Here is a 21,909-nt window from a genome sequence, read left to right as displayed (position 1 = left end):
GTGATTTTATTGGTTTGTTTTTTTTTTTTGATAATTTTCTTATTCCTATTTGTGTTTTGTTCTTTAACACTTAAATAAGTCCTTTTTAGCATTTCTTGTAAGGCTGGTTTATTGGTGATAAACTCCTTTAGTTATTTCCTCTCGGGAAAACTCTTTATCTCTCCTTCCATTCCAGAATGTGGCTTTTTCCTCTCCAGAAAGGAATTTCTGCCTCTTCCAACTCAGTCAGCACTGTTCCTTTTTGTGGGGGTTCCTTTTATCGAGTTTTCAGTTCTCTCTCAGGGAGAATAGTTTGAAGAGTAGTTGTAAATTTGTTGTGTCCATGGGAGGAGGTGAGTTCAGAGTTGTCCTACGCTGCCGTCCTCCCCCAGTCATCTGTGTCTTTACACTTAAAATGGATTTTTTATGCATTAGCATTACACTTTCAAATATTTTACTTCACATATAATGTATAAGAATCTTCTGCCACTATACTTCCTTTTCCACTCTCTTATCTTTTGTGATATTTTTGTTATATATATATATGTATATATGTATATATATAAAATATGCATATATACTTCTATATATATTATGAACCACACAGTATTTTATTGTTTTTCCCTTAAATTATCAGTCATATTCTTTTAACTTTTAATTTTTTAATTGAGACTTTATTTTTATAGAACAGTTTAAGGATCACAGCAAAATTGAAGGGAAGGTATAAAGGTTTCCTCTATATGCCCTGCCTTCCCCCCCGACATGCATAGCCACTCCATTATCAACATAAGCAAAATGGTACGTTTATTACAATTGATGAGCCTACACTGAGACATCATAATCACCCAAAGTCCATAATTTACATTACATTTCATTCTTGGTCTATGTTCGGTGGGTTTGGACAAATGTATAACATATATCTGTCATTGTGATATCATACAAAGTATTTTCACTGGCCTAAAAGTTCTCTGTGCTCCGCCTACTCATCCCTCTCCCTGTTCCCCTAAACCCCTGCTAACTACTGATTTTTTACCATCTCCATAGTTTTACCTTTTCCAGAATGCCATATATAGTTGGAATCATACAGTATGTTGCGCTTCAGATTGGCTTCCTTCACTTAATAATATGCTTTTAAGGTGCCTCCATGTCTTTTCATGGCTTGATAGCTCATTTCTTTTTAGTGCTAAATAATATTCCGTTGTCTGGATTTACCACAATTTATTTATCCATTCACCTACTAAAGGACATCTTAGTTGCTTCCATGTTGTGGCAATTATGAATAAAGCTGCTATAAATATCTGTGTGCAGGTTTTTTTTTTTTTTGATGAGGAAGGTTGGCCCTGAAGTAACATCTGTTGCCGATCTTCCTCTATTTGCTTGAGGAAGATTGTCCCTCAGCTAACGTCTGTGCCATTCCTCCTCTACTTTGTATGTGGGATGCTGCCACAACATGGCTTGACGAGTGGTGTGTAGGTCTGTGCCCAGGATCCGAGCCCATGAACCCTGGTCTGCCAAAGTGGAGCGTGCAAACTTAACCACTACGCCACCAGGTTGGCCCCCCGTGTGCGGGTTTTTGTGTGGACATATGTTTTCAACTCCTTTGGGTAAATACCAAGGAGCGTGACTGCTGAATCATTTGGTAAGAGTATGGTTAGTTTGTAAGAAAATGCCAAATTGTCTTCCATGGTGGCTGTACCACTTTGCATTCCACCAGCAATGTATAAGAGTTCTTGTTTCTCCACATCCTTGCCACTATTTGATGTTAGTGTTCTAGATTTTGATCATTCTAATACGTGTTTAGTGGTATCTCATTTTTTTTTTTTTTTTTTTTGCTGAGGAAGATTAGCCCTGAGCTAACATCTGTGCCCATCTTCCACTATTTTGTAAATGGGACAGCACGGCTTGATGAGTGGTGTGTCGGTCCGTGCCCGGGATCCGAACCTGCAAATCCCTGGCCACCGAAGTGGAGCACTTGAACTTAACCACTATGCCACCAGGCCCGCCCCCCTGCTCATCTTTAAAAAAATTTTTTTTTGATTATTCTCACTGGTTTATTTTCCAGATTAAATTTAGAATCTTTGGTCATATTTTAAATCCACACGGACTGATATGATAGCTAGTAGCTATGTGTGATATTTATTTAAATTAATTAAAATTAAAATTCAGTTACTCAGTTGCACTAATCACATTGCAAGTGCTCAGTAGCCACATGTGGCTAGTGGCAAGTATATTGAGTATTGCAGATATAGAACATTCCATCATCGCAGAAAGTTCTTTTGGGTAGTGCTTCTTTAGAGGTTTGTATATTGATGATAATTATCCTATTTTTAATGCCTGAGAAAGAAGCAAAAATCTCTATGTAGGGTTTGTTTGTAGCATTTTGGTCAATATGTGGAAGATGATGTCACAGGATAGCTTTGTTTTCTCATTTTAAAACTTGCATTGAAGAAAGTTTGAAAAATACCAAAATACCATAAAGGAGAAAATAAAAATCTCCTGCAATCCCAAGGGATAGGACTTTTTAAAAAGCCTTTTTGAAGTGTAATATACAAGTGCACATATCATAAGTGTGCAGTTGGATTAATTTTTGCCAACTAAATAATACATTTTCTTTTTACCACAGTTTTTCTGTTCTTGGGTTCTTTTTGATTCATATGTTGATTGTTTGGATTTCATAATCATGTAGTTTTGTTCAAGAAGAGCACATAAGTGTATTTCTTATACCACATCAAGAGATATATGATGCCAGTTTGTCTCACTACTGATAATGTTAAGTTTGACCACTTGGTTAGAGTGACTACCAGCTCTCCATTATAAGGGCACATTTTCGTTTTGTAATTAATAAGTAATCTGTGCAATGATACTTGGAGACTATGTGACTGTCTTGTTCCCCAACAACATTTCATGCGAAATGGTTGTAAGCAATTTTAGATTTTTAGCATCCATTTAGGTAGCTTACAGGAATCAGTTAATACATGGGAGTTGCAAAATGGTGACTTTTAAAATTCTGTCATTCTAATTCTATTTACAGTTTTTAGCTGGCATTCTTCTCCAAGGAAAACTTTCCCTTTTTTCTCCATCTCCTTTGAGTCTTCCTTTTTATTTGTTATAAAAAGCCAAGTATTTCTCATGAAATTGGTTAGTGTGACTTATTACTATATTTTGAGATTCATTGTTATAGTCACATCTGTGTAAAGTGTTGTTATACCAGGAGAATTTTTGCTTTATAGCAGGTTGATCATGTTTATGATATGTTTGTTCTTAAGCTGAAAATTCTTATAGAATATGATTATTCTAGTATAAATTTAGATTAAAAATTATGCCATTTTGGGTCTTTCTTGATTAACTCAACTGAAACTTAAACTTTTCAGAAACTGGGGCAACTGTGTTAAGGAATTCCCATTTACACTAGGCAAGAAAGTAAACAGTAAATGGAGAGTAGGGTAACAAACACTTATGGTATCAAAAAACAACCGTGAAAAGGATCTATCTTAATGTGCTAGCCCATTGCAGTTTAACATATTGCTTACAACCTTCACAATAGAATTTGAGTGACTTCGGTTACACATTCCAGGAGACTGGCAGTCTGTTACAATCAGAGTCTGAACTTTAGAGCAGGCTAATTTACAGCGATGGGATGAAGAAAGTTGTGGATTTGTATTACACACTCTCACCTGACACTGTATCTGATCCCTTACCCGCTGATTGACATCTTGAATGAGCTCTTTGAAGCAAGTTCCAGCTTAATTAAAACGTTTGCTTGGTTAGCAGTGATCTGTGAAAGCCTGTGATAAATATTGAATCAGGTTCACCTGCTGGTTGCTGTGAGTGGATAAACAGCTGCTTTGTGCAGTTTAATCATGAAACTGTCAGTAGAGTACTGCTGGTGTTTGAATTTTTTAAAAAGAATAGTTGAAAAGGTATAGTTATGTCACTTTTGCTATCGTACTAGAGTGTGTGCTTATGTGAGATTTTCCACAACAGACATTCAGTACCTGTTTAGATGGCTTGGACGACAGCAAGTGATTGGTAAAGATTAGCAATAAACCCTCTTTTTTATGCCTCAAGGATCATAGTATAATTCTACATTCATTGGCTTTTTACTACCAGCTCTTTATGTGTGTGACATTTTGAAATAAAAAAGGGCAATGTTTTGCTTTTTTGCCAAGTTAAGTGGTAGATGAAAAAGATCCTATTAAAGCTGTTTTAAGATTTAAGGTTGTGAATTCCAACTTCTCCACGAATTTATTGTGCATTTTGTAGCAACTTGAAGAACTCTTTTAGATTTTACTTTTTTCATCTGTAGAATGGAGTTAGAAATAAACATGAGTGAACTAAGTGTTTTAGAATTATGTTACTATTAAGTAATTAGCAAATAATAAAAGAGAAATGAATTTACAAGCAGAGGAGGAACTTTTATAAAATTATCTTCTTTGGACTATCGACTTGTTTATTCCTTTTCAGAATAAGTGTGTCTGGCTAAGTTCGTTGTAAAGAAAATGCTGTTTCCATTTTATTTCCATTATAAAATCAGACATAAATTCTGAAATAAAGCCCTCACCCAAATAAGTTGTAATCTTCTTTGAGCACCTGGGGAAAGTTATGGACTCACTTTCTATAAATGCACACAAAATTGTGTCTGTAAGTTTCTGGGTGATCGCAAACCGTCTCCTCTGTAACAGTCCATGGACCCTAAATTAAGAATCTATTTCCTAATAAATTAGGCTGAAGAATTTTGGTCAGGAGGAAATAAGATAAAAGCTATTCTGCTAGGTATTAAGCAGCTGAGGAGGAACCATAATAGAGTGTATTTGCTGTGCTAGGTTTCTTTTGAAGCACACTTTAGCGTTTTTCAAGTAAATCGTCTACTACAATCCTTAGCTCCAAGGATTATCTGCTATAGTGGGGATTCCTAATTCTCTACCTAAAATTTTTATAGTTTTATTCCTGTCATCAACTTGGAATTTTATGGGGAGGATAAAATTTTATTCAAGTCATACTCAGCCTGTTCAACATTGTTTTTTGATATTTATCTATGTTGATAGATGCAACTCTGGTTCACATTTTGTCATCATATATAGTATTCCATTGATTGACAAAAACCCCACAATTTATCCATTCTTCTGTTGATACACTTAGCTTATTTTCCTCACTATTAATGCAATGTTGCAAAGAATATCCCTATTGTATCTGTCTTAATGTGCAAGAGTTTTTCTAGCATATGTACCTAGCAGTGTCATGCAGAGTCAAAGCATCTATGTATCTTTGATTTCACTAGATCACCAATTTGCTCTCCAAAGTGGATATGTCACTATATACTTGGATCAGCAGTGTATGAGAGTTGCAATAGATCCTCCCTAACACCTAATCTAGTGGATGTGAAATGGAATCTAATTATGGTTTTAATTTGCATTTTCCTAGTTAGTAATGAGGTTGAGCATTAGGTTGCACATTTTTTAGGATGTTTATTGGTCTTTCAGCATTTCTCTTCCATGATTTTCTTATTCTTGGACAGGTATTGGGTTTGCCTTTTTAAAACTGATTTGTTGGAATTCTTTATATGTTATGAATACTGATCTTCAGTTGGTTGTATGCAGTGCGGATATCTTCTCAGTCTGTGCCTTCTTTTTACCCTTTTTTTTAAGAAGAGCGTCTTTTTATTCTTTTAATTTTTTTGTGTGTGTGTGAGGAAGATTAGCCCTGAGCTAACATCCAATGCCAATCAGCCTCTTTTTTTGCTGAGGAAGATTGGCCCTGGGCTAACATCTGTGCCCATCTTCCTCTACCTTATATGGGATGCCACCACCGCATGGCTTGACAAACAGTGCATTGTTCCGCGCCCAGGATCCAAACCTGCGAACCCTGGGCCACCAAAGCAGATAACGCAAACTCAACCTCTACTCCACTGGGCCAGCCCCCGGGGAGTGTCTTTTTAAATAGAAATTTTACATTTTAATGAGACTGTGTTTTCAGTCATTTGTGCTTTGTTGTATTGTTTAAGAAATCCTTCCCTACACTGAGATCATAAAGATATTTTCCTGTATAGGAACAGAGACCTTATGGCCCACAAAACCTAAAATATTTACTCTCTGGCCCTTTACAGAAAGTTTATTGATGCTTGCTCTAAAGAGTCTCTTAGTTGAGAGTTTTGTTTTTTTTCCTTGTATAACATAATGTGAATCTTGTTAGAAAATATTTTATTCAAATGTCAACTGATAATAAATTAAAATAGTTTTTACGAAGTAAATTTTATAGCTTACCCTTAGGAATATTTTGTAATTGCACTCAGAAAATAATGCACTTAGGGGCAGGCCCTGTGGCTTGGCGGTTGAGTGCGCGCGCTCTGCTGCTGGCAGCCCGGGTTCAGATCCAGGGCGCGCACCGACGCACTGCTTCTGCGGCCATGCTGAGGCCGCGTCCCACATACAGCAACTAGAAGGCTGTGCAACTGTGACATACAACTATCTACTGGGGCTTTGGGGGGAAAAAAAATTAAAAAAAAAAAAGAAAATAATGCACTTAGATTACTAACTTTAAACAGTTCTTTAATTCATGAGTGAAACTGGTACTGATAAACTCCAAAATCTACACTTTGCAGAACAATTAAAGAGTGAAACACTCTTTGTCAGTGAGATGAGGTGATCTTTGTCATTGTCTTCTACTTGGCTTGATATATCAGGAATTCTGATGTTTCTTGAATGAATGAATCAGATAGTACATGTAAAGTGCTTAGCACAGGGATAGCCTTAATAAATGATAGTTATTATTTATAATGAATATATCAGGATATGTGTTTGTCACTCACACCTAAAGTGGCCCAAATATTCACATAAGATGATTTTTCTTTCTGGCCTTGAAAAATATAATGTCCTGTACTTTTTCTTTTAAAAGCTAGTGTTTTTATTTTGAAGTAACTTTTTGATATGTGAGGAACTTCAAATTAAGACATTAATTAAGCATTATCAGACGTGGTGCATAAGTACAGTACTTGGTTTACGAACATTATTCACAGTCCATCAATTAAAAAAAATTTATTTTACAGTTATGTGCAAAACACCATGCTCAATGAATGAATTATATAAAGAAATGTAAGACAGAGTTTCTTTCCTCAAGGAATTTGCAGTGTGGTTGAAAGCCAATACATGCACATATGGAAGGTTACAGAAAAGTCCATTACTGTTTCATGGACCTAGTTTTCCCTTTATTTCATACAAATATGCTTTTTTTCTGTTTCCTTTCTTCTCTACTTCTTTTTTTTTTTTTTTTTAAAGATTTTATTTATTTATTTTTTCCCCCCAAAGCCCCAGTAGATAGTTGTGTGTCATAGCTGCCCATCCTTCTAGTTGCTGTATGTGGGACGCGGCCTCAGCATGGCCAGAGAAGCAGCGCGTCGGTGCGAGCCCGGGATCCGAACCCAGGTCGCCAGCAGTGGAGCGCGCTCACTTAACCACTAAGCCACGGGGCCGGCCCTCTACTTCTTTATATACTTATTTTTCGTATTAAATATATCCTTTTATGCTTGCTTTTAGAATTCAACTCATAGCTTCGTTTTAGAAGCTCCACTGATTTATGAATTAGAAAAATAACATCTTCTCTGGCAATGCAATAGTTTCTAATTATTCTTTTATTATTTTCCTTTTCTAAACGTTTAATTACCATGCTCATTTTTATTTTCAAGTATTTAGGCATAGTAATTGGTTGTTGTTGTGGGGAAAGGTTGGAGAAAATTATGAAACTTTAGAGATTGACATTGTAGTATCTTAATCTACTTGAACTTCTAATTATAGCTTGTGAAAGGAATAATGGCAAGGACTCAGAAGTTGGCTTTTCTTTCAAGATCAAATCTTATAATCTTTCTTCATCCTTTCAAAAAATTTAGATATATAGTAGGACAAGACAGGGAATACGTAGAAATTGTTAGACACAAAGAAATTTTTCTAAAATCCTTGGTTGCGACCTTCTAAGAACAGTTGTGGCTATTAGAGATTTGAAATGTATTTTTAAACAGTTGACTCCTGCATATGGAAATAATAGAGCTGTTACACCCACAAGGATCTCTTGTGTTTCTCTTTAAATGATAATAGATTTTTACTGTTATGGGGGTTGGGTTTTCTTGCCTTTCGTTGAAGTAAAAGGACTAAACGAGTTTTTAGCTATGGGAGAAGCCATCTCTTAAAAGAGTTTGGTTCTGCCACTCAGTGTAGCCACTTACAGGCCTTAGTGATTACAGATTTTGGGCAGCCCGTGTGTTTTATCTTTCTTGACGTTCAGATATATTGGATGAGAGTGAATATTTTTTATTTTCTAGTTTCCTAATACAATCTCTGTAAATTTAAAGAGCAAACACCAAAGGAAAAACATCCCTATGAAAGATAAACCTGAACATTTGTTAGCAGGACAAATACTTAATGAAAGTTACAAAATTATTTAATTTTGTTCATCTGTTGTTTCAAGACCACTAGGTCAAAGGGTTTCGCAAAGAGGCCATAAAGTATTAGCCTGTTAATTGAATTGGAGGTTATTATGACTTCCTGTCATTGCTGTTTTCGGGATTCTTCCTCTAGTTTTCTTACAGAATTGAAAGTTGCCTATTTTGGTTCAAATACTTCTCTTTTGTCACTAAATAAATGTCTCTTTGAAGCCTCTGTTCTATTGCCACATTCAGTTTCTTCCAGCTTCAAATATGATTGTACCAAATCCTTTAAATGGAAACTTCAATAGAAGATGACTTCTGAAGAAATAATTTCTCTTAAATATTGCAAAGGAAAAAGAATCAACTTTCTTAATTTCCATCTTCTACTCTACTTGCCCAACCACCCACTGAAAAACGTCTTCTTGAGGAGTCAGCCTCAAATTCATAGATGGTATAATTACTTCAGAGCACTTTAAAACTTAACAAACAAAAACGTGTTTAATATAAAATTAGCTGTGGTTTATACTTTTCTCAATTATGGAGTGAAAAACAAATTTAAGATACCTAAATAAAGCTGCTCTAGTGGGAAAAGTTTTCTGAAACTAATTCTTGATCTTATGCTTTTGTTCGTATAGCTACTAGCATAACATTTATTTTTTTATTTTATTTTATTTTTAATAATTTTATTTTATTTATTTTTTTCCCCCCAAAGCCCCAGTAGATAGTTGTATGTCATAGTTGCACATCCTTCTAGTTGCTGTATGTGGGACGTGGCCTCAGCATGGCCGGAGAAGCGGTGCGTCGGCATGCGCCCGGGATCGAACCCGGGCTGCCAGCAGCAGAGCGCACACACCCAACCGCCAAGCCATGGGGCCGGCCCATAGCATAACATTTAAAGATAAGCAGATCCTTTTTAAAAAATTATTAGTGCCAAATTCACCCCTTTTAAGAATTAAAAGTTTGACACAAAGCAGCAAGTTATAAAACTGTATAATAGTGTCCCTTTTTATTTGAAAAAAATTATATGGAAGATATAAATATGTATGAAGGTCTGCAAGTTATACACTAAATCATTTGTGGCAGAGGGTTGATTTATTTTGTATATTTCTGTATTGTTTGAATTTTTTGGTTAGAAAAAAGTGGAATTAAAAGAGTAGGTGATAAAGCTTTAAGTGGAATTGATGTTGAAAAGTATTACATTGAAAAGTAGACTGGGGCCGGCCCCATGGCTTAGTGGTTAAGTGCACGTGCTCCGCTACTGGTGGCCCGGGTTCGGATCCCGGGTACGCACCCATCCACCACTTCTCCGGCCATGCTGAGGTGGCGGCCCACGTACAGCAACTAGAAGGATGTGCAACTATTACATACAACTATCTACTGGGGCTTTGGAGGAAGAAAAAAAAAAAAGGAGGATTGGCAATAGATGTTAGCTCAGAGCCGGTCTTCCTCAGCAAAAAAAGAGAGGAGGATTGGCATGGATGTTAGCTCAGGGCTGATCTTCCTCACAAAAAAGAAAGAAAAGAAAAGTAGACTTTCTGAGCCTTGAGAAAAGACTACTTTATTGGAATACTTTTATGCTTGGATATAATATATCCATATAATATATAATAATGCATTGGGCTCTAGCATTCTAATATTTAGAATGAAATTAACTATCATAGGGAAGAGAAATAGTATAATTGAGTGAAAAGATTGAAGGCATGAAAGATGTCAACTAATTCTGCTACCTAGAGTTATCTTAATTCTTTTACTATGTTAATTAATTAATGTGATCATTGCAAAGGCCAAAAAATTCAGTCAGAAATATCATGATATAATTTGTATTCCATTTTCTGTGTGACTGTAAATTGTTAGATGTTGCAATATATGTAACATAAACCACCTCAGCTGTTTCCTGCCTCACTGTTGACAAGAGCCCGATTCATAACTCTTCTTTTTATCCTTTCAGTGAATAAGTAATTATTCAATATAGAAGGTAGGCTATTTGGAACTGGCTATTTAATGTGGCAGCACTCTGTAATGAAATCTGCTGTTACTGGCAACCTGAGAGGGGAATGTAACAATTCCAGCATGGCTGTAACTTTATCTGCTTTGACTGACTGTTTATTTGGCACATCAGTGAACCTTTTATCCCAGTGAGTGACAGCTCCAGAAGGGTCACATTTACATCCCTTCTATCATGTATTGTAATATTTAATGGCGGACAAGGTTGAGCGAGACTGGGAGTAATTTGAACTTGCTTTTTCACTGAGTTGAGGCTAAAAGACAGCTTGATCCTCAGTATTGTGGTGTAACATGCTATGACTTAGCATTTGTTTATGAAGGCTAATCTTACTGATGATAATTTAAAAAAAAATCTTCAGTTAAATGGTGTATTTGTTCTACCAAACTAAAACTCTCCAGTACAAATTCTCTTAAGCCACTGTGCTACTTAGCTTTTTTCCCCCATCAGCGACCACTTATGTAAACTACCCATTTAACAGTATTTCTCTTAAATGAGGCTACATTCTGTCTCATTTCTGTCGTAACTGAGGTTGAGAAGGAAGTAGTTATTAAGAATCTATGGGTTCTAATATATAGCATTAAACCTTTTTTTATTTTTGAGAGTTTGGAAATAGGAAAGAAAAATCAGGTAACTATTAGACTATATTCCTGATGTTCCATATAATGTGTTTAAAGAGACATTTATGTAACTGTTTTAATTATGAAACTGAATTATGAGTAAACTTGTTCAGGAAAAGCTATCCTGAATGGTAATTTTGCTGATGGATTTGCATTCCATGACAGGTAATTGAATTTCAGATATACTTGTTCCATACAAGCAACCTGCCTTCATTATTAAATATTAATAATTTGCATTCATTTTTATACCTTTGCTAGAGAATAGTTTTCTTGTTTTTAGTGATACTTTAGATTCAACTTGATATTTCTATTCTTTTGTAAGCTATATTTAAAATGCTTTTTAAAATATTGGTATATTATAGGATATTTGAATGGGCTGTGAACAAAAATAGCACTATCAACTCTAAACTGTAGTATCACAAGTTCACCTGAAGCCTGAGCAAAAATGAAAATCATCCTCCATTTTGTCTTATTTTTATAATTTATGAAAGAGAATTAAAATGAATGTACTTAAAACATTTGGAATTTGAGAGTTGGAGTGGTATGTTAGAAAGCAATGCAAATATGGAAATATCATTTATAACTTTTAAGAGTGAAAGAGAACTAATTTGAAATGGAATTTGTAGTTTTTTCTTTAATGGCAAGTTTTAGATGATGTAATATCTTGAAATTTCTCTTTATTTGACAGTTGTAATTCATTACTTATAGGTTCTGATTCCATGAGAAGTTTGATAATATTTTTTATGGTAGTTCAGAAATTTGTTATCTTTTCTTTTTTACAGCCTCCTGGTCACTGTTCTAGGTGCTGTTGTTCTACCAAACAAGGAAACAGTCAAGATTCTTCGAATACCATTAAGAAGGATCATGGGGGGAAATCCAAGACACCCAAAATATATTTTGGGACACGCACCCACAAGCAGATTGCTCAGATTACTAGAGAACTCCGGAAGACAGCATACTCAGGGGTCCCGATGACTATTCTTTCCAGCAGGGATCATACTTGTGTCCATCCTGAAGTAGTTGGTAACTTCAACAGAAATGAAAAGTGCATGGAATTGCTGGATGGAAAAAATGTGAGTAAAGTTATTTTGTTTTAGAGAAAAAAATAAGGCTGAAAAGATTCAAATTACTTGATTTTTTATGTATTCATTTTATGTTTTATGTGTACATTTCCTGTGATAATCAAATAACTTATGAAAATGAAATTATTTGTTAGTATTGAAATTTTTCGTAAAATAATTTTACCATAAGAAAATCTTCATTCAAGTTTAGAATTATGGGTTTTGATCCTAAAGCTTGGGGATATTTAATTTCTTGAAATTAATTTCCATTTTAGTCAGATGTCTCCTTACTTTCTTCTTTTAAATCCTCCTACCAAAAATAGTCAAACATGGATGATCTCATATGAGGAGATAAAAGTATTTAAATGAGTTAGTCTAATTAGATATAATTAATATACTTTACATATTTAAAAACCTTATAAGAAGATAGTTTATCTAGGCTGTCTCTGAGCAAATTTCAAAAGATTTTTTAATTGAATGAGAAATGTAGTGGTTATCCAGTCTCCTAATTCTGGTTGGTATTAACTTCTCTTTCAAAAAAATTATTAACTTTTAAAGATGTGTCATTGATGGTTTTGAAGGTTCCCAGGGAAATCTAGAATAATATGTATTTGGGCCAACTGGAAATAGAGAAGTCTTTCTTACTAAAGATATGTGATTTTTTAATAATTTTTTGGCAGTATTTGTTTGGTAGTCTGTATACTGATTTGATAAATTAGTTTATCAAGTCGGGGATTATATCCAGATATTATTGGTGAACCATAAATTGATAGTATATGAAATGACCAATGATATTTTAATATATTTTGAAAGTTGTTCTATCTTTCACTAGTATTTTGTCAAACGTAGTTGCTTCTACACAAAAGGCTATGAGCTATAGCCCCTAGAGTTAATTGATATATTCACCTCCTACCATATAATGTGAGTAAATTATTTTGTGTTATGCTTTTCTTTCTCAATACTTTCTTTTATTAGATGGAAATTTATTCAGTCTTTGAGGATATTCAAAGATGCTTCAATATTCAACCATGAAACTGTGAAGTATAAGTACTAAGGGGCTTCAGTGGAAAAACTTAAGTAACTTGTTCAGAGCCAGGAAGAGAATACAGAATTACTGAATCAAAACTGTTGTTGAAATTCTGTGATCGTATTTATTTCCGTATAAGTTCTTTTTAACTAACTGAGGAACTGTGAAATTTCTTCACCCTATTTATTGAAAAGTTCTCTTCAAGGAGAGATGAAAATATTTAAAAAATCAAATGCTAAAAAAAAATAAAATAGAGAATAGGCTCTTCATGATAAAACCTCATCAAGTTTATGCTTAAGTAGACTTCTTTCCATAAGTGACTAACTGATCTACTGAATTCCTCAAATGCTTGCAATTTGTTTTTTGGCCATATAGTCTATGCAAGAAGACTTGCTGGCATTGTCATTATCTTTTTACCACTTGTTATTGGGAAAATTATTAAATAATATGTTTTGTTATCCCGTTGGTAAAAGCAATTATAAAGTTTAAGATTGTGTATTGAAAGCAAATAGTCTTATTTTATGTAATCCTCTAGAATCCTGCAGCGGCTGGTCATGTTTTTCGATTGATCTTTACTCTCATAAGTTTGATTCATGTAAAAATAAAAAGTAATCTAGTAGACTTGAATATTCGGAATTTTTCCTTGGCCTTTAGTTTCTGTTTTAAATTAAACAAGTCTTTTATTTTTTAATATTAGCGATGTAAATAATTGAAGATATCTGCTTGTGGTTGTTTGTCTTGACCTATTTCTGCCTCAGAATGCTTAGCTCATAGGCATACATGAACATTCTTTTTCTTGTTCCCAAGCCCTCAGGGTAATTTGGTATTGTAATGAGGGCCAATTACAAAGTCACTATAGGTGTCTTATGTTTACTATGGCTGAATTACCAAAGTGAAATGATAAATAGATAACTGACAGTTTGAGTGAAAAAGAGTTTAAAGTGTGATAACACTTCAATTGACAGACTCCCCTCAGGGTTGTGTTACACTGCTAAAATGGATGAACTTTTCTGGTTTTGCTATCAGCCTGCATAGGAGTGTCATTCTAAGTGCCCTTGAAGTGTAAACTTTCTGATTTTTTGGCTTGATCTGAAGGCACATGTTTTTTTGCTCACTGTTTCTTTTACGAAAGTGATCCTATACTGGAAGAGCAGTGCACTTATCTGTTCAAGTTAATTTTTGTTTCAAGTAAGAAAAAGTAATCTTAACCAGCCCCAAAAATAATTCCAAAAAATAACTTTAGGTATGAAAGAATATCTGGTTTTTGTTAAGATTAGGTTTAACAGTTCATAATCATGGACTCAAGGCATCTTAGTGATCATTTTGTACAAATATAAGCTTTCAGAATACTATGGAAGATACTTGGAATGAAGAAATGATGAATGTCATATTATTAAACTCAATCTGTACCAAACTCAGTATGAAAGATGCTTGGCACATCTCCACCTGTCTCTGGATCCCAGAATCATAGAATTTTTGAGCTGGAGGGAACTTTAGAAATGGTATAGTCAGTAGGTCAGAGGAATCTTAAAAGGCTTCTGGTTCAACTACTCTTTTGATGCCTACCTAGTCACATGAGAAAAATGGGCATTGAAGTTTGCCCAGTGTCAGACAACTAATTAGCAAGAAAGGAGGCAAGTTTTCTAATTCCTAGCCATTGCTATTTTGGTTACACTAGAAACAAAAACAAAAGATGGCATTATGGTATGGGGAAGTTGACACAGCATGAAGGGTAAAAAAGAGTAGTAGAGATTAGACAAAGTAAGTGAAAGTGATATAGAAAATGAGCTAAAGAAAGAAGGTTAGGCAAGCCTTTTCCTCCCAATTTTTAATACTTTGGATGACCAAAAAGTGGCTTCCGTTAACATGGCTGAATAAAAAGCTTTAGGAGAACTAGTAGTCCTCAGCTGATCATGTCTTGTCCTTAGATTTCCTGACATGGTTTTATAGGTTATGAACCTTTTATGCTTTGCTTCATTTCTAGCAATTTCAAGGTACTTTTGTACATGTAATGATGTATGTATGTTTTGAAAACATATATTTGCCTTTTGGATAGTTCATCGATAAATTATATATGTATAATTGTTTTTCACTTTTAAGGACAACAAACTGGGAAAGATAAATATTGGATTTCAAAATCAGATTTAATTTTTTTATTGATACATAGAATTAATGAAAATAAAAATGGCCCATTATTCTACCACTTAGTCCCAAATGACAATTGAAAAAAGAAAAGTAATAACATACACATGGTTAGAAGACTCAAAATTACAGAAAGGCATAAATGAAAAGAGATCTCTCTTTTCATCCCCTTAACTCTTCAAAGAAACTATAAGGTTTATGTATATTCTTCCAAAACATTTAAAATATATATTTGCTATATGTGTATATATTCTTTTAAAAGCTTAAACTCATCAGGGCACAGACAAATCCAACTCATTTTTTAAGGGCTATATCTTTTGTATGAATTTACCATAATTTATTTAACATATTCCTTGATGGTAGACATTTGGTTTATATCCAGGTTTTTTGTCTATTAAACAACGCAGCATATATATTCACATTAATGGTGAAATTTAAAATTTTGGTAATTATTGACAAATTGCCCATGTAATTCTCATAGAAGTAAAAGTTTATACTTCTACTAATAGTGTATATTTATACTTCTACTAATTTATACATCATTTAATAGAATATGACACACCTTGCTAAGACTGGGTTTTGTCAAACATCATACTGTTTGATTAGTCTCCATTAATAAAATTTACTTGTGATAATAGAGAGGCAAAGGACGTTAGTAGATAGTACATGAAAGTAAATGCAAATTATTGTTGAAACTTGTTAGAATGTTCATACAATATAATGTTAAACCTTGTTAGAAAGAATAAAAAATACAAATCAAAATAAGATTTTATTTTTTTATCTTTAAAATAGGCAAAGATAAGAAAAGCTACTAGTGTTGATAAAGGTGTGGAAAAAAGATGAAGTGGTATACACTTTCTGGAGGATAATTTGGTGATATTGTTTTCAAGATACTTAAAAATATTTTATACTCTCTGATCCATAATCCCATTTCTAAAAGTGTATACTAAGAAAATATTTAGAAGTGGGCATAAAAATGCTCATTGCAGCATTATTTATAAAGCAAAATTTGGTAACAGTCTAAATGCCCAATAATAATGAAACTGGTTCGTCAACAATGGCAGATTAATTCAGGGTACATATGTGGGCAACAATGAAAAAATGCTTAGTGATATGAGAAAATATTTCTCATAGGATTTTTAATAAAATAGGCTGAGAGACAAAAAGTGTTGCCAGTTTTGTAAAAAATGTTTATTTATTGTGGCTTGATTGGTAATAATCCTCAAGATTTGCTTTGTTCTCATTTTAATATTGGGTCACATTGTAGAGATATATCCACATATACATATGTATAGAAGAAATATGAAATGACATACATCAAAATGTTAATAGTACATTCTTTGTGTAATGGAATTATAGATAATTTAGGGATTTTTTCGTATTCTTTGGTGTTTTCCAAATATTTTTTTTGTGTGTGTGTGTGAGGAAGATTAGCCCTGAGCTAACATCTGTTGCCAATCCTCCTCTTTTTTCTGAGGAAGATTGGCCCTGGGCTAACATCTGTGCCCATCTTCCTCTACTTTATATGGGACACCACCACAGCATGGCTTGACAAGGAGTGCCTTGGTCTGCGCCCAGGATCCGAACCTGGGAACCCCAGGCTGCCGGCTGAAGCAGAGCATGTGAACTTAACTGCTACGCCACCAGGCCGGCCCCATGTATTTTCCCAATAGTTTGTAGTGAACAGTCTTACTTTATTTTTCCCTAGGACATTCCTCCCTTCCTCCCCTCCCTCCCACCCTTCCTCCTTTCTTTTTACTTATTTATATTTGATTAAGTAATACTGTCTCATGGCTCAAATTGAAAAGATACAAAAGTATCTATAGAGAAAAATCTCTCCCACTCCTGTCCCCAACTCATTTAGCTCTCATCTTTGAAAGAAACCAGTGATACCATTGCTCTTGTATACCCTTCCAGAAATATTTTTGCATAATATCACTTTAATCGGAACAAAGCCACAACAAACATAATTTTAAAAATATTTTTCTCAAGTTAGTTTGGGGTATCTAGAACTATACAGATCTAGAACTCTATCTAAGTCAGTGTACTTTCTTTAAAATGGTTGTGATTGTAGATATGGTGAACTCTGTCTCCTGTAAAATCTTTGCCTTGTGGCTTTAATACTGTTTCTAAAATTCTGAGATAAACTTGTTTTATTCCTTCTGTTCCAGTATTGGTTCACATTTCAGTTATGGATATTTGTTTTTAGGGCAAATCCTGCTATTTTTTTCATGGTGTTCATAAAATTAGTGATCAACACACATTACAGACTCTCCAAGGGATGTGCAAAGCCTGGGATATAGAAGAACTCATCAGCTTGGGGAAGAAACTAAAGGCATGTCCATATTACACAGCACGAGAACTAATAGAGGATGCTGATATAATATTTTGTCCCTACAACTATCTTCTGGATGCGCAAATAAGGGAAAGTGTGAGTAGATATGTAAAATGAAAATTTTTTTCCTACTTATTTGGGTATAAGTGATGAATGTAAAAGCTTTTAGATGTTTTAATGTCTTTTACTTTATTTTTTGCTTTATATTTAATTTATGTAAATGTATAAACATTAGAGAACTGAAAATATATTCTAAGTTGTATTAAAACTGAATTTTAGACCTTGTCGTTTTAATTTCCAAAGTAATAAGTACTTTTAAGGATTTAGTACTGCAGTGGGATTATAGCAAGGTTTTTCAATCCTGATAGTAATGACATTTTGAGCTGGATAATTCTTTGTTATGGTGGGCTGTCTTGTGCATTTTAGTATGTTTAGCAGCATGTCTGGTTTTATCCACTGGATACCAGTAGCATCCTCACAATTGTCACAATCAAAAATGTCTCCAGACACTGCCAAATCTGGGGGGCAAAATTACCCCCAGGTGAGACCCATTTATAGCTATTACTCTTTCCGTTTATGAATAGTCAGAAAGAATTATTTTAAAACACGTATCTGAAGAATCTGTATTTTGAAGAAGTTATGTTGGGAGAGTATGCGTACTCTGCAAATTATGCTTTGTGAGCTTTTGAGAAGTGAACTTTGGATACAGCATTTGTGTTTATTTGCCTGGTTCTTCTTAGAGACATCCACTTGTTACAGCATAAGACAAAAAAGTGAATAATTTGGTGTATTCAATTGTTATTCCTCTCTTTAGATCTGACTGCACAACTCTCATTAGCTTTCTGTTTCTTTAAGTTTGAAATTAATAGGCATTACGTTTACTACCCCTGCACTACCTCTTATTTGGTTGCCTCTTAGCTAGGTCTCTTTCCTCTGAACCACTATGCATATGAATGCCAGGTCAGTCTTCCTAATATTACTTTTATTATATCTTTCCTCTGCTTAAAAATCTGTTATTTTTCTCTTTGCTCATGAGATAAAGTCCATATTTCTTAAGCTTACTCTCAAGATGCTCAGTAGTCTGACCTGAATCTGCCTTCTCTGCTACAAACTCCCAACTTGAACGCTTCAAAAATTACCTCCTAGTACCCTGAGGATACCTTGTTCTTTCCTATATCTCTGCTTTAGATGAAACCTATATTGAAATGCCCTCCTCTCTGTCTATCGAAATCCAAATCCTACTCATCTTTTAAACCCCGGTATATTTCCTACTCTTCTGTGCTTCTTTCTCAGTCATCTTCAGCCCTCTGTATATTATTATTTCCTCAGAATAACTCATTGGCAATTGCGTTGTGACATTTCTTTGTATTAGTCAGGACTCTTTCAATTGCAAGTGACACAAACTCAGCTTCAATAGAGCTTAAGAAAAATACTTGAGTGACTCTTCATTGTGATGGCTTTATTCTCAGGAAAGTCCTTTCCAGAACAAAGAAAGATAACCATAAGCACCTAGCTAACCTGGGAAAAAGAACATGATCTCATATTAGTCACTCCAGATTACTCTGATTGGCCTAGCTTAGATCTCATATCCATTCTTGAACCAGTCACTGTGACCACAGAGGGATGGAATACTTTATTTAATTGACAAGCCTGAGTTCTGAGTCTACCCATTTTGTGAGATTAGTGATGTCCCTTGATTAAGAGATTAACAGTCCTCCCAACCTGGGAGCTGGGGAAGAACAATTCTCAAAATGAAGGGTTGCAGGAAAGACTAAAAGAAAACGGATACATATTATATTATATTTGTATTTTGAGAGTCTATTGAATCTTGTATTATTTTAAAGGTTTTTTTTTACCCTGCTTTTTAAATTATGTTGGAGATTTCTTCATAGTGGGATTTGTATACCCCTTTGTGTAGCCAGTTGTACCTTGATCCAGGCTCAGTTAACACATATTATACTGGTTTATAGGTTTGCAAAGTATTTTAAGAGTGAAAAATGGCAAACCCTGTAATGTTGAGCTACAACTCTGTTGGTTGGCCTTAGTGCTTTAAAAATTTTAAGACCTAGGGCCGGCTCTGTGGCTTAGCGGTTAAGTGCGCGCGCTCTGATGCTGGCGGCCCGGGTTCGGATCCCGGGCGCACCCCGAGGCACCACTTCTCCGTCCAACGCGAGGCCGAGTCCCACGTACAGCAACTAGAGGGATGTGAACCTATGACATACAACTATCTACTGCGGCTTTGGGGGGAAAAAAATGAATAAATAAAATCTTTAAAAAAAAAAAAAAAAAAAAAATTTTAAGACCTAGACAAATACTGTATGATTTCCTTCATTAAGTAGTAGATAATAACAACAATACACAAACACATAGAGACAGAGATTGGATTGGTGGTTACCAGAGGGGAAGGGGGGAGGGAGGAGGGCGAAAGGGATAATTTGGCACATGTGTGTGGTGATGGGTTGTAATTAGTATTTGGGTGGTGAACATGATGTAATCTATGCAGAAATAGAAGTATAATGATGTACACCTGAAATTTATACAATGTTATAAACCAATGTTACTGCAATAAACAAAAAATTAAAAAAAAAAATTTAAGACCTAGAATCACTTGCTTATGTAATTGCACTTGCAATATTGGCCTATAGGTGTGAATTTTTAAATGAAATATCTTGCCTACGGCTGTTGAATCCATTTTGCTGAATGCTTTACGGGAAAATTCTTTTATCTTATAGATGGATATCAATCTGAAAGAACAGGTTGTCATTTTAGATGAAGCTCATAACATTGAGGACTGTGCTCGAGAATCAGCAAGTTACAGTATAACAGAAGTTCAGCTTTGGTTTGCTCGAGACGAACTAGATAGTATGGTCAACAATAATATAAGAAGGAAAGACCATGAACCCCTGCGAGCTGTGTGCTATAGCCTCATTAAGTAAGAATATTTGTCTGTCAGTGTCATTTGTGCTGCCTTTGGATTAAAAACATGTTTTATTATGCCAGAATATTTTACGGTTAGTAAACTTTGACCAGGCTGCTTGGGAAGGGGATTGTTCCTTGTCAGTTAAACTTTTAAAAATAGGCTAGTACAAACTTTTATCTTGTTGAAAAAATATAATGAACATAATTGATTTTTCAAAATGATAATTGTGAATCTTTCCTAATTTAATAGCCCCATACGATGTGTATAGGACGTTGGGCTGAACATAAACTAAACGTGGCTTTAAGTAACATATTTTAAAATTCTGGACCATAGCTTTAATTTATCACTTTATCCTCCAGTTTGAGTAGGATTCTGGTTTGATGAGTTTCAATCCAAGATTTCAATACTCTAAAATAATTTAGTAATAATTTTAGTAGAATTTACATTAATGTCCCTTTCATTAGACATAGGTTGTTGACCTAGAATCTCTTTATCTTAGGAAAAAACTCCCCTGACTCTACACCCCATTCATTTACTGCAGCATTTTTATGTTCCTTTCACAGTATACCTTAAAAAAATTTTGAGTATTGTACAGTCACATATTTGAACGTAAAAGATATACAAATTTATTTTGTAAAAACCTCCTTCCCACCCCGTCCCCTGTCTGCTTAGTTACTGTCTTCATGAACACGTTTATCATTCAGTGCATATTTATGCATATATGAGCCAGTATAGATACTCTCTCTTATCCCTCCTTTTTTATCAATGATAGCATACTGTCGTACTTTTTTTGTCTTCTCCATTTTAAACATAAAAATGTAGTTTACTTTTTTAAAACCACTTTGAGATACACTTGACATACACAAAGCTGTAAATATTTAATGTATACAACTTGTTGAGTTTATAGGTAAGTATAAATCTGTGAAACCATCGCCACAGTCTATGCCATAAACACATTCATCACCTCTGGAGGTTTCCTTCTGCCTTTTTTAGTTATTATTATTTTTTTGTAAAATAACGATATAAGATCTACCCTCTTAGCAAATTTTTTTTTTTGGTGAGGAAGATTGGCCCTGAGGTAACATTTGTTGCCAAGCTTCCTCTTTTTGCTTGAGGAATATTGTCCCTGAGCTAACATCTGTGCCAATCTTCCTTTGTTTTTGTTTTTCTTTTCTTTTTTTTTTTGTGAGGAAGATAGCCCTGAGCTCACATCTGATGCAAATCCTCCTCTTTTTTGCTGAGGAAGACTGGCCCTGGGCTAACATCCGTGCCTATCTTCCACTACTTTATATGGGACGCTGCCTCAGCATGGCTTGATGAGCGGTGTGTAGGTCCGTGCCTGGGATCCGAACCTGCGAACCCGGGGCCGCTGAAGCAGATCGCATGAACTTAACCACTATGCTGCCAGGC

The 21,909-nt window shown here is 34.7% G+C and overlaps 1 protein-coding gene across 1 annotated transcript in view; it reads left to right on the top strand.

Annotated features, from left to right (window-relative positions):
- The window catches only part of BRIP1 (BRCA1 interacting DNA helicase 1), a 174,384-nt gene that overhangs the window by 36,305 nt on the left and 116,170 nt on the right, over nucleotides 1-21,909 (top strand). The window contains 3 exon segments of the mRNA XM_004434896.3: nucleotides 11,797-12,087; nucleotides 17,454-17,675; nucleotides 20,312-20,511. Coding sequence (XP_004434953.1) covers nucleotides 11,797-12,087; nucleotides 17,454-17,675; nucleotides 20,312-20,511 — 713 coding nt within the window.

Source organism: Ceratotherium simum, chromosome 16 (assembly GCF_057802395.1).
Source record: "Ceratotherium simum simum isolate JZ-2026a chromosome 16, ASM5780239v1, whole genome shotgun sequence".
Taxonomy (NCBI): domain Eukaryota; kingdom Metazoa; phylum Chordata; class Mammalia; order Perissodactyla; family Rhinocerotidae; genus Ceratotherium; species Ceratotherium simum.
Note: the sequence above shows the minus strand (reverse complement) of the source record. Positions and strands in the feature narration are given on the sequence as shown.